The sequence below is a fragment of the Capra hircus genome, chromosome 10 (assembly GCF_001704415.2).
Source record: "Capra hircus breed San Clemente chromosome 10, ASM170441v1, whole genome shotgun sequence".
Lineage (NCBI taxonomy): Eukaryota > Metazoa > Chordata > Mammalia > Artiodactyla > Bovidae > Capra > Capra hircus.
Window position 1 is genome coordinate 74,265,085 of NC_030817.1, and position 14,681 is coordinate 74,279,765.

Below are 14,681 nucleotides of genomic sequence, written 5' to 3' on the forward strand. Positions count from 1 at the left end.
GTTTTTCCACTAGTCATGTTCAGATGTGAGAGTTAGACCATAAAGAAGCCTGAGCACCAAAGAATTGATGCTTTCAAATTGTGGTGCTGAAGAAGACTCTTGAGAGTCCCTTGGACTACAAGGAGATCAAACCAGTCAATCCGAAAGGAGATCAACCGTGAATATTTAATGGAAGGATTGATGCTGAAGCTGAAGCTCCAATACTTTGGCCAAATGATGCCAAGAGCTGGTTCATTGGAAAAGACCCTGATGGTCGGAAAGATTGAGGCCGAGAAGGGAGTGACAGAGGCTAAGATGTTTGGAAAACATCCCCAACTCAATGGACATGAGTTCAAGCAGACTCTCAGAGATAGTGAAGGACAAGGAGACCTGGAGTGCTGCAGCTCATGGGGTCCCAAAGAGCCTGACATGATTTAGCGACTGAACAACACCAGCAGAGCAAGAAACTTATGTAAAGTGACTCTTGATGCAGTGACACCCATGAATTGCTTGTAAAAACAGCCACGAAACCACTCAGCCTCTACCTGCTAGAATATGGGCCAGTCAACAAAACTCCTGAATACAAGTTCATATTTTTAAAAAACACACAGTGTGAAAAGAAATCCATGACTATTGGACAGAAAATCAACAAAAGGAAGAATTCAAGCCTAAGCAACTACAGAAAGGAATTTTTTAAGTATTATAGAAATATTTAAAGAGATAAAGGCAGCCATATAAGCTATAAATCACAACTTGGACATTATTTTGTAAAGAAAGGAGAGGGGATGTAGAATTGAAAAAAGACCTCACTGATTTACAAAGTTAAAAATAATCATTGAAATTAAAAATTCCATCTATATACGGTATGGAGATTCCTTAAAAAAAACTAGGAATAAAAATTCCATATATAGGTGAAAAAATGTAGTAGATACAGCTGAAAAGAGAACTTATGAATTGGACGGTTGATTTAAGGAAATCATAAGGCAGCACAGAAAGAAAGGGATGGAAAATATGACAGAAGGGTTGAGACATATAGGCTATAATGAAAAGTTCCTATGAAGCATCTACATTGTTCCAGAAAAACAGAGAAATGATAGAGAAAATGAGAGAGGAATTCATAGAAAAGACTCTTGAATACTATGGAACCGTTATAGGAGACAAAGGCCTTTTCTATATAAGAGGTATAAGAGATTGCTCATCTCGTATATATGTTTCAATCTGCAGTCTGATGATCCAGCTGTAAAGTGGCAGCTGAACCTATACAAGGATGTTTTAAAGAGTGAAGAACCTTCCAACCCAGAAAAGACAGTGGAGCGTGTGCAGAGAATTTCAGCAGCTGTCTTCCACCTAGAGCAGGTAAGTAGCGTCTACCCTGAGGCTTGAGGAAGCAAGACCACCTTGCATTATACAAAATTTCTCTTGACACTCAGCTTTTAGTTTCGAACACCCTGTAAGCACCCTTGTAAGAAAGCAAGAAGTAAGGATCATCCTGGGTCATCCCAAAGTGTCATCTTGGTGCCTCATGGTAGCAAGACTCCTTAATGCTTAATCCTTCCAGTGTTTTACAAATTTTTGCCGTTAGTTCAAATAATCTATCTAAGTTCCCTGCTCATTTGTAACGCTACTATGAAGCAGTAAGCAACCAAAAACAATTGGGAGAAGAAAGAAAACCTAAGACTTTTACAAACTGAATCCTTTAGCGCTGAGTACCTTTGATTGACCACAGTTGAGAAATCAGATTTCTTCCAGGGTTGAGAAGTCTGTTGGTATTTTCTGCCACCCAGATCAGCTTAGTGTATACCTAGCCATGTGATTTCTTCATAGGTGGAACAGCCTTTGAGGTCCAAGAAGGCGGTCTGGCACAAACTGCTATCAAAGCAGCGGAAACGGGCAGTGGTGGCCTGTTTCAGGATGGCCCCTCTCTACAACTTGCCCAGGCAAGTATTCTATCTTTTTCTCCTGGCATGTGAGTCAGAGATGAGAATTAAGGTATCTTCCTATAGCTGTGTTCTCTTCTGGCTCTGACACTCATGATCCCAGGGGTAGAGATTGGAGTCCTTCACCTGCAGAGCCATTGCAGTCTACATATAGTAGACTGGCCTACACTGGTAAGTGTAAAACCTGAAAACAGATGAGATTTCCTAGGGCCCCCAAGCCTGCCTCACTTCACCTTTTTGCACTGTAAAGTCAGCTGTGTAAGCATATGGAAGCTCTCTAGTTTTACCTAGGTAGCATTCTTTGTGCAGCTGTAAAGCCATACTAGAAAAAGGAAACTTTTCTAAAAGACTTTACCCCAAATTCCATCCATAGATGAAGCAATGTTTCCATGTTCAAGCACTTGATTGACACCGAAATTATGTTTCCTTAGCAAGTACAGAAATGTAACCCAAGAATCCTTCAGCATCATGTACTTGCCTTCAAGATGAAACTAGGAAACTGTTTAGAGATGTCCTAAGAGGCCAGTCATGAACATAAGGCATTTACCTGGATGTTTAGTCTATACTCTGAAGTCAAAAATATGTGGAGGCTTTTCTGGCATGTGTGTAAACATGTGCTGTGCCAGTAAAGGACAGTATTGGTATAGACTGGGCCATTGGTGGCTCAGAGGTTAAAACATCTGCTTGCAATGCAGGTAACCTGGGTTTGATCCCTGGGTTGGGAGGATCCCCTGGAGAAGGAAATGGCAGCCCACTCCAGTATTCTTGCCTGGAGAATCCCATGGACCCAGGAGACTGGTGGGCTACAGTCCACAGGGTTGTGGAGTCTGACACGACTGAGCGACTTCACTTTCACTTTCATTTTATTGTTGACCACTGAGGCCAACTCAGTGTTGGTGGTGTGGCAGCATTCCTATCCTCAGACTAATTGCAGTCAGTAAGTCTGGGCCTATGATCAATACACAAAGCTGGTGGTTGAAGAGCCACTGCTTGATCAACTTCCAGTCAATCGGAATAGCCTCACCTGGTCAGGAAAAAGACACTGACTTGGCCAAGTAAATTCTGTATCACATGTAAATACATGTGTTTCTTTGGAATCTTAGATGAAAGACTATTCTGTGCTTGACATTTTGCTTTCATCAAATTGTGTATGTTGGCTATCATTTGCCCAGAGTGTCCCATATCCCTGTCCTGAGCCAGCTGGCCAACTGAGCTCTCTGAGTTAGGGTCTTTGAAGATGGTGGAGAATCATGGCCTCTGAGACACACCCCTGCTCCTACAGGTCTCTTGAGAAAATAGACTAGTGTCTCTGGAAAGGTTGAGGCATCACAAATCAAATAGAATTCATTAATTTAAGAAAACTGAAAAATTAAGTCAGGCAGTCATGGGCTTGAAGGTTGCTGAAGTCTTGGCAGACAAATGAAATTTATAGCCCAGTAGAAGAAGCAAAACTGCCTAGAATTTTTGTCTGTTTTCTAAAAGTGGCAAAACATCAGAAGGCATTCGCTTCCCCTTCTGATAGAGAGCCATTCCCGGTGTCCTTTAACATGACCTCCAGAGGGCTCAGCTTTAAGCTCGTGTCTCCCAGGCCAGCTCGACAGCAATTACATCTCTCAAAAACAAGCATTTTTTTTCTAAATTCACTGAAAATGATAGTACCATCCTTTAATATTTTGGTTGCTCCTTCAAGAACTCTGCCACTGAATGGATAATGGTAAGTCCAAGAATCCACTGTCTCCTTGATGAAACATGGCCACCTCCACCCCTAACCCAGCTGTTTAAAAAAAAAAGGAAAGAAAAACCACTTCGTTTTACATTGGAGTATTGCTGATTAAGTGTTGTAGTTTCAGGTGGACAGCAAAGGGATTCAGCCATTCATATACATATATCCATTCTCCTCCAAACTGCCCCCCTCCAGAATGCCACAAAGCAATGAGCAGAGTGCCCTGTTCTTTACAGTGGTTCTTGTTAGTTATCCATTTTTAATGTAGCGGTGTCTAACACAGCTGTTTTAGAGAGGCTGCCCTGGATTTCTGCCTAGAAGTTATACATAGGATTATATCCCTAGGAGGATTATATATAGATTTCATAACAACAATAAAAATGAACAAGAAGCTAGTGGTCAGTACCATGCCTTTTCTCCATCTTATGAGAATCGAAACTGTATGGAGTCTTCCAAACTAAAGGGCTAAAGGGATTTATTTTTATCATGTGGAAACTTTCTCTGCTGTGAGTTTTTAAAAGAAAACCTGTATGCTTTTCCCCAGACACACAATTAACAATTTCTTCCTGAGCACCTTTCAACGGGTTTGGCTGGAAAAGGTTAATGAAAAAACTCAGTATGACAGGCTTATACTCATTTTAATGGTAATGTAACCTGTGGAGAGACCCGCTCATTCTTTGCACACTTCTCCTTCCTTGACCATGATTTAACATGATCATGAAAACACAAATTTGTACAATTTTTTAAAAAAAACACCTCTGATTGGTCAGATTTTGAAGAAAGATGGTAAGGGCTATATTCTACCAGAAATTATGACCAAGACTTGATGAGTCTGGTCTTGACCTTCCTTTTCTCTTTGGTCTTCCTCGCATTTTGGTAACCGCTTACTTGCTCTTCAGTGGTTAATATTCCCAGAAGTCCGTCATGCCCTGTAGAGAGGGAGTGGCTTGTGCCAGTTCATTCAGTGTTCCCAGGTGCCAGGGCCAGCACTGGAACCCGTGAAGCGTGCAGAAGTTTTGCTGATGAGTACAACACGCCCAAGCTTTATTTCCTGAGTACAGACTGGAGCCTTTGCAGCTGTGGTTCCTCAGAGGCCCTGTAAAGAAGGACACTCTGCTGCTTTGAGTCTATCTGAGACTACACTGCTCGCCATCAGCATAATTTACATTGGATTACCTGGACAGGTGATCAGTCAAAAGGAATCACCAAATTGCCATGTTCACAGATAACTCAGGGCTGTTCCTCGACCTAATGAATTCTCATTAGAGGGGAGACGTGATAAAGACCCAGTGAGACCAGAACACAGTTAATGTGACCTCCAGGTCTTGAACTAACCATTGTTAGTTCATTCAGAAAGCCGTCTAAATATTCAGGATCTGCTATGTTAGCAGGTTCTGGTTTCTTTGAAATAAATGCTTACAGTGTGCTCCTGGCTACCCTGACCAATCAGAAGATAAGAATTGTACAAAACTGCTTACTAACCGTTAACCGCCCAGACTAAAACAAGGTGTCCCGTGGACCCCTCTTGACCTCATTCTCACCCCTTCCGCTCAGGCACCGCTCTATTAACCTCTTCCTCCATGGCTATCAGAGATTTTGGATAGAAACAGAGGAGTATTCCTTTGAAGAGAAACTAGTACAGGATTTGGCTGTAAGTACTGACTCAACTGGGAGCAGATATGGGTGCGAATGAGTTTGATCTTTGTATTCATGTGTGTGCATTATAACTTTGAAAGATTCACAAAGAATTGGGTGTATAAATTTGAAAGGAACTAACCGTATGAATTCTCAGAGGAAGCCCCGCTAATAATAGTCCTAAGAGCCAGAGGATGAATTTCACTTGGAGGTGCTGGTCCTGTGATCATCCTCCTCCTTATTATTAACAACTAATGTTTCTTGGGATGCGCAGCTGTGCCTTGGAAAGCTCATGCTAAGTTAAGTTTTGAGCACCCTTGGTTGCAGGAGGCCAGCCCGCCCTAGCCAAGGCCCTGCATTTCTGGTGGGTGGCTCCCCTTTGGGGAAGGCACATCTAAACGCCCTTCCTGCATCTCACATTTCTGTGTTTGGCCACGCCCCGTCTCTCACAGGCTTCACGTGCTTAAACTACTTGAAACAACACGCAAGGGGTAAAGCTTACTGCAGCAGTATCACTGACCTTCATCCTGGTTCAGAAAGAAAATACACCCTCCTCTCCTTTGGCCAAGCCCTAGTTCTCTTCCTCTTTCTCCTTATTTCTCCCATCCTTTTTCTCTCATCTCTAGTCTCCATTAGTCTTACCCTGTGTATCTCATGTTTATACTTTCCATGTGACTTTTTCTGTATTTCCCCTTCACCCTGGCTCAGAAGGTAAAGCGTCTGTCTGCAATGCGGGAGACCTGTGTTCGATCCCTGGGTCAGGAAGATCCCCTGGAGAAGGAAATGGCAACCCACTCCAGTACTCTTGCCTGGAAAATTCCATGGATGGAGGAGCCTGATAGGCTACACAGTCTGTGGGGTCACAGAGTCGGACACGACGGAGCAACCTCACTTTCACTTTTCTTTACATCTCCCTCAGCTTCTTTTCCTCTTCCTGTCTTTTGTCCTTTAATCCTTTCTCACTCATTCTCTTTCCATTTCTCTTTATGCCCATCAATCTTTTCATACGTTCCCATCAATGAGAAAGACGTTTGCTTGATTTTCCCAGTTTCTTGATTAGTGTGAAGTTGACAGTGAGCATCATTTCAACCTTCCCCTTCTTCTGAACCATTCACACAACCTATGTAGTTCTCACCAATATACTGAGTATGGTCCACCCTGCTGGTTCTACCACTGCTGGGAAATCAACTTATTCATCTGGCATCAGCTGCTATTTCTATAAAAGGAGACAGAGAAAAGACTTTCTCAGAGGAGAAACTGCAAGGCTCACAGCTCCAGGATAGCATCTCTCCGGGACAGCAAGATTTTGGGGATGAAGTTTGAATTCAGGAAAGAGAAGCATTTCACTGGGTTCAGTCTAGGATAGTAGTAGATGCCCAAATGGCCCCGGTGCTTTGTAACTCCTGCCCCAACCCCATTCCCAGCCCACCTCTCCAAGAGAAATGTCAGGTGTTGGTGGAGAGATACAGCCTCTTCGGTACTCTCCAGGGCTTCCCTCCTGAATGCGGGTGCCCAGAGCTTGCATGAGATTTCTGCTGACTGGAGTCTGGAGTGCCTCCCCTGCAGTCAAGCTTTTGCTTTTTCTTCCATTTTGTTTTTAACCCAAAGTTGCAATGTTTATTTAATTGGCTGAAAAAAAATATATATATATATATACATTTCACTCCCAGACTTTGCATCCTTAGGGCTTCTGTCCTGAAATAAACGTATGACGTCACGGTTCTCTATGTGCTTTGAGTTGATGCGCTCTGTGCCTGGTGCTTCACCTTTGTTCGCGTGCGGTGGTATGCCACGTGCAGAAATTCATGCCTGAAACCTATCTGCCTCGGTTTGTGTAGAAATCTCCCAAGGTTCAAGAAGAGGAGGAGGAGGAGGTGGAAAAGCAGCCAGACCCGCTTCATCAGATCATCCTCCACTTTAGCCGCAACGCTCTCACGGAGAGGAGGTCAGCACCGTGGAGCGCCCTGCTCACATCCCAGGCATGGCTGGGTCCTCCCCAAGCTGTCCTCCCCAAGTGGCAGTGTGCACAGAGCGGGTGCCAGATTTGAACAGCCCTCCTTGCTGGCTTGTTCTTGGCCATCAAGAAACCTCTAGAGGAAAATACAAAAACCATAGCCGTTTCATCATAATGCCTGACACTGAGTCTGAAGATGAAGCAGCCTGAAACAGTAACTTCATCCCTGAATTCCATGTCAAGCCATTAATGATTCAGGTTTTCAGAGTGGTTTCTAAGAACTGGGGTAAGGGAGGAGGGCTTCTAATTAATTCACTGGTATATTAGGATTTATATGCCACGCAGTGTTTTCTACTCTGTCAAAGTCGGTCTACTAAATATTTCCTCCATTCTTTCCAGCAAACTGGAAGACGACCCTTTGTACACCTCCTATGCCAGCATGATGGCCAAGGTACACTTGGTTTTCTTCCTGTCATTGCAGTCTTCCTGCTTCCCTTTGACCTCTTCAGGCACGTGGAAACTGTCACATTGAGCGATTGGCCTGGGACTTGGGTCATGGCGTGGGCTCTAGGCTTTGCACAATTCACGTGCTCTGCAGGCAACATTAGTAAACTGTTCTACCATCATCCTGTGAAAACGATGTTGAAGAAACAATGGGGTCTGGTGCCTGGGTTCACATGACACTTCTCAGCCAGCTTCACAGGGTTCAGACATCCAGATTATCCTCGAATTTTCACTCGCTGCTCAGAACACGTCCAACAGTTCAACCATGTCCGTAGGTGCAGGAAATGCAGTACATTGGAAAACAGGCTTAGAAACTAGAGGAAGTAGCTAGTGTTCTAGAAGAGAGGAAGTGACCAGAGAGGATGTTCCTAGGTCACACGGGGTCAGTGGCCTCTGGAATGCTGAGTGATTGAGCAAACCTACTGCTTCTCCGGTGGGAGCACTTCCTGTCGGGCAGAGATGGGGGTGTGTGGGGGATGTGCAGGAGCACCCAGTCCTCTGGCAGGTGCTCTGTGGGGTCACTTTGGGATTCACATCCTGGTTTTCCCTAATCTTATGGCCAAGCCTCTGATTCATGTTGAGAATGGGCCGGCTCTTTGCACCCCTATCTCTTGATTTACATCAGAACTTTACAGAACTCTCTTAAGTAGGAGAGTTCGGGTCTGTGGTTAAACCAGGGACGTCTCCTTTGACTATGTGATCTCAGTGTTCCCATTTCTCTTTTCTGAACTCCTTGGTAACCACAAAGGTGGTGTTTAGAGTAGAGTGTTGCCTGCTGGGATCCGAATGTTCTCAGTTTTACAGAGTGCTGAGGTCCTGAGGTGCCTGCGAATTACAGCCCGTCCTCTGCCCTCACACAGTAGAGCAGAGTCCTGTTTACTAAGCCCACCTTTAACCTAACTGTTTGCCTCCTCCTCTCCTGGCTGCATCGAATCCAGAGTTGTCAGAGTGGGGAAGATGAAGACGAGGAGGAAGACAAGGAGAAAACATTTGAAGTGAGTTCTCACTAAGCTTGAAGCCAACCAGGAGGGCCTTCGGGGGTGGATGCTGACATCAGCCATGCAACTCACCCACCGTTGTCAGGCGGCGAGTATGCAAGTCGGCCTGGATGAGTGCACTGCCTGTGGTTGCTGTCTGTTGGCCTAAGGAAAGGTAGCAGGCAGCCAGTAAACAGATGGTCCTTCAAGTTTGTTCTTGTAGGAAATCTCCTACATCAACCCAAGTATGGGGCCATGGGAGGGCACATTCAAACATTCAAAAGTGAAAATTCACAGCAGTGGAGACACTGCATCCAGTGTCTCTTTTGCACTATTATTCTGTAAATGTACTTAATGACGATCTTGATTTGGGGCAGTGTGGGACCCTGAGTCTCTCAAAATAAAACTCCATTAGTTTTCTTGTACTGTTTTATAGACGAGTATTCAAGAGCAGAAGTAAATGAATACAGGGATTTCTCTGGTGGTCCAGTGGCTAAGACTCTGCACTCCCAACGCAGGGGGTCTGGGTTCGATCCCTGGTCAGAGAACTAGATCCTATATGGTGCAACTAAAACCCAGGGCAGCCAAATAAATATGTGTATTTTTTTAAAATAAATGGATACAGTTCTGGAAAACTTTGGCTTCTAGCATGTCACATTTGTTAAGTGTGGTCTGAGCTTTCTGGATAAGTAGGCGTATGCTGTGCTCAGATGAATTCCAGCTGAGCCCTCAGCAAGTTGTCCTTAATAACATTGAAAACAAACCGTTTTAGTCTGAGGTCACTATTTTTTTTTGCTGAGTCTTCACTGGGGCATGCAGGTTTCTCCAGCTGTGGTACGTGGGCTTAGTTGCCCCATGACATGTGGGATCTTAGTTCCCGACCAGGGATCGAACCTGTGTCCCCTGTTTGGGAAGGTGGATTCTTAACCAGTGGATCACCAGGGAAGTCCCTGAAGTCACTTTCTATAATCATAGCGTCACTGGAGAATGGGCTGTGTTTTGTACTTATCAGTACAGAAAGTGGAAATTTCAGCATCAAAATGTGACTGAATTATGGATGGACAGTTTTGGAAAACTGGGTCACATCTAAAAATAAACTTCCAAGATCTGTTTTGTTCAAAATTATGTGTGTTGCCTTCCTAGGCAAGTAAAGAATCTCTCTCTCAACTCATCTGACTACAGTGAATTCTCTGGGGGTAAACAAATCCCCTTCCGCCCTGCTATTTTTTCCAGGAGAAAGAAATGGAAAAGCAGAAAACCCTCTATCAGCAAGCCCGGCTGCATGAGCGTGGAGCCGCCGAGATGGTCCTTCAGATGATCAGCGCCAGCAAAGGTGATTTCAGAGACTTGTGCATGGGTCCCTTAACTAACACTGAGATGTCACCCTGTGACATGAAGTCATTATTAAAGAATCTGGATAAAGCCCAGTAGGTGTGATTTACCCTGTTTCCTTGGTGATTCCATCTAATCTTTACTTCGACAGGTGAGATGAGCCCCATGGTGGTGGAGACTCTGAAGCTGGGGATCGCCATTCTGAATGGGGGCAATGCCGGTGTGCAGCAGGTAATGGGGGCTCACAGGAGGTGGTGCAGACTTCCTGGGGTATTTCCAGTTAACAGCTGTCACACTTTGGGGAAGAGAGGTTGACTCTGCTGCATGGATGGCCACTGAGAATCACCTTTGCTGGAGTTTTGTCCTCAGTGGCCAATTACGTTGAGTAGCTGAAAACAGATAAAACCAGGACTGGGAGTCTGCAGACAAATATGTGCTTACTAAAGAAGGGTTATCTAGGGTTCAAAAAGAAAAACATTACATTTGTTTCATCATTAGGTGATTTTTTGAAAAAATATATTCTAGAGGAAATTTTCTCAGCCTTTGGTTTTTATTTCAACACTTTCATTTATTAGTTGCCTTACTGTGAACAAGAAGCTTGATCAGTTAAGTGACATTCATAACCCCACACACTTGTTTGTTCAGTCATTCATATTAACAGCTGCTTAGTGATCACTGACTATGTACTAGGGCCAGGCTCTCTTCTGTGGGTAGAGGATGTAGCAGTGGATCATGAAAATAAACCTCCCTGCCATCATGCATTAAAAGAGAACACACAGAGATATACAGTGGAGTGCCTGGCACATGGAATTCATTCAACGATCTGACCTGGAACTGGCTGCAGATGGGAGACATGCAGTAGTGTCTCCTGAGCACTCCAGGCTCTAGCTAAAAATAAAAGCATCTGTGTGCACAGGAAAATGAAATTTCAAAGACTGCTGGCATCCCCAGGGCCTTTGAGAATTTCCAAATCCATAACTACCACTATTGCACATAATTTTTCCCAGGCTTTAATTCATCACAAACCAAATTTCTCATTAAGAACTACCATTTCAAAGGCACCCCTCACTTTCTATTCTCTTCCATCACCACCCCATCAGTTGACTTTCTTAGAGAGCCTTTAAAAAAGCTAAGAAGATTCTTACTATGCCAGACCAAGTTTCTAGCTTGCCAGTAATAGAGAACAAAGCAAACTGTCTCTTTGTGAGAGACACTGGGCCCTCAACTAGTTTCATTACTAGCTAAGCTCCTTCCTCCAATGCATTAAACATTGCATGAGCTGTTCAGATTTTACCTCAGTAACCATAAACATTACTAGAGCCTAGTCCTAGAACCTGTTCCAAAGAGAAGAGGCTTCAAACAGTAAATCTTTGACGTCAAAGATCTACTGTACCATCAACACCAGTGGACCTTTATAAAATAAAACATCAGCCCTAAGAGATTCTAGTTCTTTAAGTAGACAGTGGGGCTCAGGCACATGAAAGGCTTAAGTCCACAGGTGGAATATTTTCATGCTTACCCAGGGTTACAAAACCACCTCCTGAATCTCACTTGGTCAATGTTTGTGCCAGAGTTTTCATTGCTTTTCCTTTTCAAATGTGTCTCCCTTACAGAAAATGCTAGATTACCTAAAGGAGAAAAAGGATGCTGGGTTCTTTCAAAGTCTTTCTGGTCTTATGCAGTCTTGCAGGTAAATATGGGAAAACCAACCATAGCACTTTTTAGAAATTATTCACTGTTCAGGGAAAGGAGCATGGGATGGGAGAGTGCCACATAAACTGGCTTATTGTGGAATTACTGAGAAAAGAATACCTACTTCAGAAGAGGATGGGCATTATTCCTCTAGCCTTCAGGATTACCTTCAAATAACATTCAGAAGGGAAAATGTAACACACACACACACACACACACACACACACACACACACACAGCTTACCTGTCTACATCTGTGTAGTGTTTGAATTGCTCTTACCTCCTTTTTCGTTACGTTGTTTTCTTTGGAGCTGAGTGTGAGTTTCTCTTATTAAACCTGTATACTCGTAAGTCAAACTAGCAAAGAGTGGAAAAGAGGAATACCTCAGTGTGACTCAAGGCTCTGTGTTCATTAGATCCATTAGGTACTTTGTTAATCTCTATCCTTAACAATTCTTTGAGCCTGAAGAAATATTTAGTGGGTACATATTTTGACAGAGGTACATCCTGATGTGGGAACATTTTGACATTGTCTGAAAAAGCATTAAATTTTCCGTTTATGTTACCCAGTTGTGTAAGCCTCCCCTCTGACAGATGAACAATAGGTAACCAAAAGTCATAAGGTTACCATACTCGCTTGTTTCAGAAACAAGCTAGCAGTCTTTCTAAGAAAAGTGTCAGCTTATTCAAGATTCATATATATATATTGAATCATCTGCAACTCATTCCAAAAGAAGTCAGAGTTATAATTACCTAGCTTATTTGCTTCCAAATAATAATTCTTAAAATTGGAACATTGGTCCAGTTGAAAATTTGGGAGATGGACTTTCTAACTCGGTGAACTTCATAATATTGCTAGTCATATTGGCTTGGCTAAATATTGTACCCCTGGGTTGTAGGGAACATATCTGAGCTGCAGTACAATCCCTTGTGTTCAGCTCCATTTTTCCCTCACCAACAGCCAATTCGTTTATTTCAGGAAAAGAAAATGTAATATTGCCAGACCTGACTCACTGAGGATAAAATAGTACATGTGGACTCAAAGATGGCAAAAATCAAGGCAATTCAGTTCCATATTGCTCATGAAATTCTCAGTTAAATTTCTGAGCTCCCTTAGTAGTCTGTAGCACTTAATATTGCTAAGCTAATTTATAATGATGTCTTAGAGGGATAGGTGACATACTCTTAGAGGCCAACTGAGTCTTACCAGAAGTTTTAAGATACTTTAATGGCTTTTTGCTGATTATAAAAATAATACATATTTGTAAAATAGTGAGCCATTCAAGAAATTAAAATTTGAAATGGGTATTTTGGGATGGAATAAAGGTCAGAAATGTCTGCTACACAGATTGTCTCCTGAATCAGCAGTGATGCTTCACAGCAGCTATGTCCAAATGTCCTATGTCCATATTCTCCTCCCAAAATTAAAGGATGGTGTTATATTATTTTTTTACAGACCCTTTTTACAGCAGGATCTGGGAAAAACCAACATGAGAGCAATAGGAATTTTCACTTTCTCTGTTAAATTTATCTAAATTCTAGAGCATATGTGACTCCCTAAAAGGGGGAGAGGGGGTGCTGGATTTTTCTCTAGAGTCTTTTCAAGCCAACAGTCATTTTCTTTGCCCAGTGGTTAAAGGAAGAGCGGAGTTTACAGAATCTTACTGGGCTCTGCCATAGGCTTCCCTAAGGTCTATATTCTTGTGAAACCTTGTGGTCTTGAGTTCTATGAAATCATTCATACTGTAGAAAGAGATAGACTCTATTAGAGAAACAGAGTGAGCCTCAGTTGGCTATCATATGATCCTTATCCTCATGGCCACAGCTTTGTGGTTGACCTAGGGGTTCCTGGCTAAGCAGGAGTTGGTGGTGGTTGTGACTGGGAAGGTTACGGAAGGTGAGGACCAAATGAAAACCAACTTGTCACAGGATCAGGAACACATAGGGACACCATGGCCTCTCAAAAGCATTATCTTGGCTATTATTGGCTCCTGAAGCATAGAGTAAAGGAGGTGGCCCTTCAGAATCTGAAATTGTTGCTCTCTCCATGGATTTTTATCCTAAGCACTAAAAGCCACAATTCCTTGTGTTTCTCAGGAAAAAAAAAAATGTAGATGAATGTGGGAAGAATGTGAATTAGTGCAGTTTAAAGTAATCTTTCCCTTAAGAAATCTTAGATGCAGGTTATTCCTTCTTTATTTGGAAAGCCTTTCTAAATCTTCAACCATAAGAAAGGATTCCAACCGGACAAACAGTGACTGTAAGTGTGTCTGACCCCTGTCCTCGCACGTGTCAAGAGGACACTGCTTGTCACAAACCCAGAGAACCGTTAGACTCAATTGCACTGTAATGTAATTTATGGTAATACAAGGACAGGATATTCTTAGTTGATGGCTACATTGACATTAAAAACCCATTTTCCCAGTGTGCATAGCCCTGAACCTTGTTTTCTTTCGTCTGTTACAAGTGTCCTTGATTTGAATGCATTTGAGAGGCAGAATAAAGCTGAAGGCCTGGGGATGGTTACTGAGGAAGGAACACGTAAGTAACTGACGAAGGTGAAGGCTGCTCTCTTTCCGATTAAAATCCTGGTTAACTATTTATGGTTAGAGTTCCTGCTCACTGCTACTTAACCTCCAAGGACTTGCTCCATTTTAGCAAGATGTTTCCATCCTTAGTTTTGATAAAGCACATCCAGGCTGATGTGTTCACAGAACCAGTCTTAGCTAAAGACGCTCTATCTTGACGTTCGTGGTTTTCTTACTCTGTGCTCTTCTGTTTTTCTCTTATCACCAGTCATTGTTCGTGAGCGTGGTAAGTTTGAATCTCTGGCCTGAGTTCCTGCCGTGTGTGTGAGTCCTAAGGGATCTTATTTAATTGGCCCAGCACAGACACATTTTCGGCTTGGTGGTTGCATGTTCAATTTAAATCAGCAGTCTGTCATTTAA

At 43.0% G+C, this 14,681-nt stretch overlaps 1 protein-coding gene across 1 annotated transcript in view; it reads left to right on the top strand.

The window, feature by feature from the left end:
* RYR3 (ryanodine receptor 3) overlaps positions 1-14,681 on the top strand; it is a 461,863-nt gene that overhangs the window by 413,507 nt on the left and 33,675 nt on the right. The window contains exons 72-82 of the mRNA XM_018053769.1: positions 1,204-1,335; positions 1,804-1,916; positions 5,194-5,290; positions 7,113-7,219; positions 7,628-7,679; positions 8,671-8,727; positions 9,943-10,042; positions 10,193-10,272; positions 11,655-11,731; positions 14,201-14,274; positions 14,530-14,547. Coding sequence (XP_017909258.1) covers positions 1,204-1,335; positions 1,804-1,916; positions 5,194-5,290; positions 7,113-7,219; positions 7,628-7,679; positions 8,671-8,727; positions 9,943-10,042; positions 10,193-10,272; positions 11,655-11,731; positions 14,201-14,274; positions 14,530-14,547 — 907 coding nt within the window. The remainder of the gene's footprint in view (positions 1-1,203; positions 1,336-1,803; positions 1,917-5,193; positions 5,291-7,112; positions 7,220-7,627; positions 7,680-8,670; positions 8,728-9,942; positions 10,043-10,192; positions 10,273-11,654; positions 11,732-14,200; positions 14,275-14,529; positions 14,548-14,681) is intronic.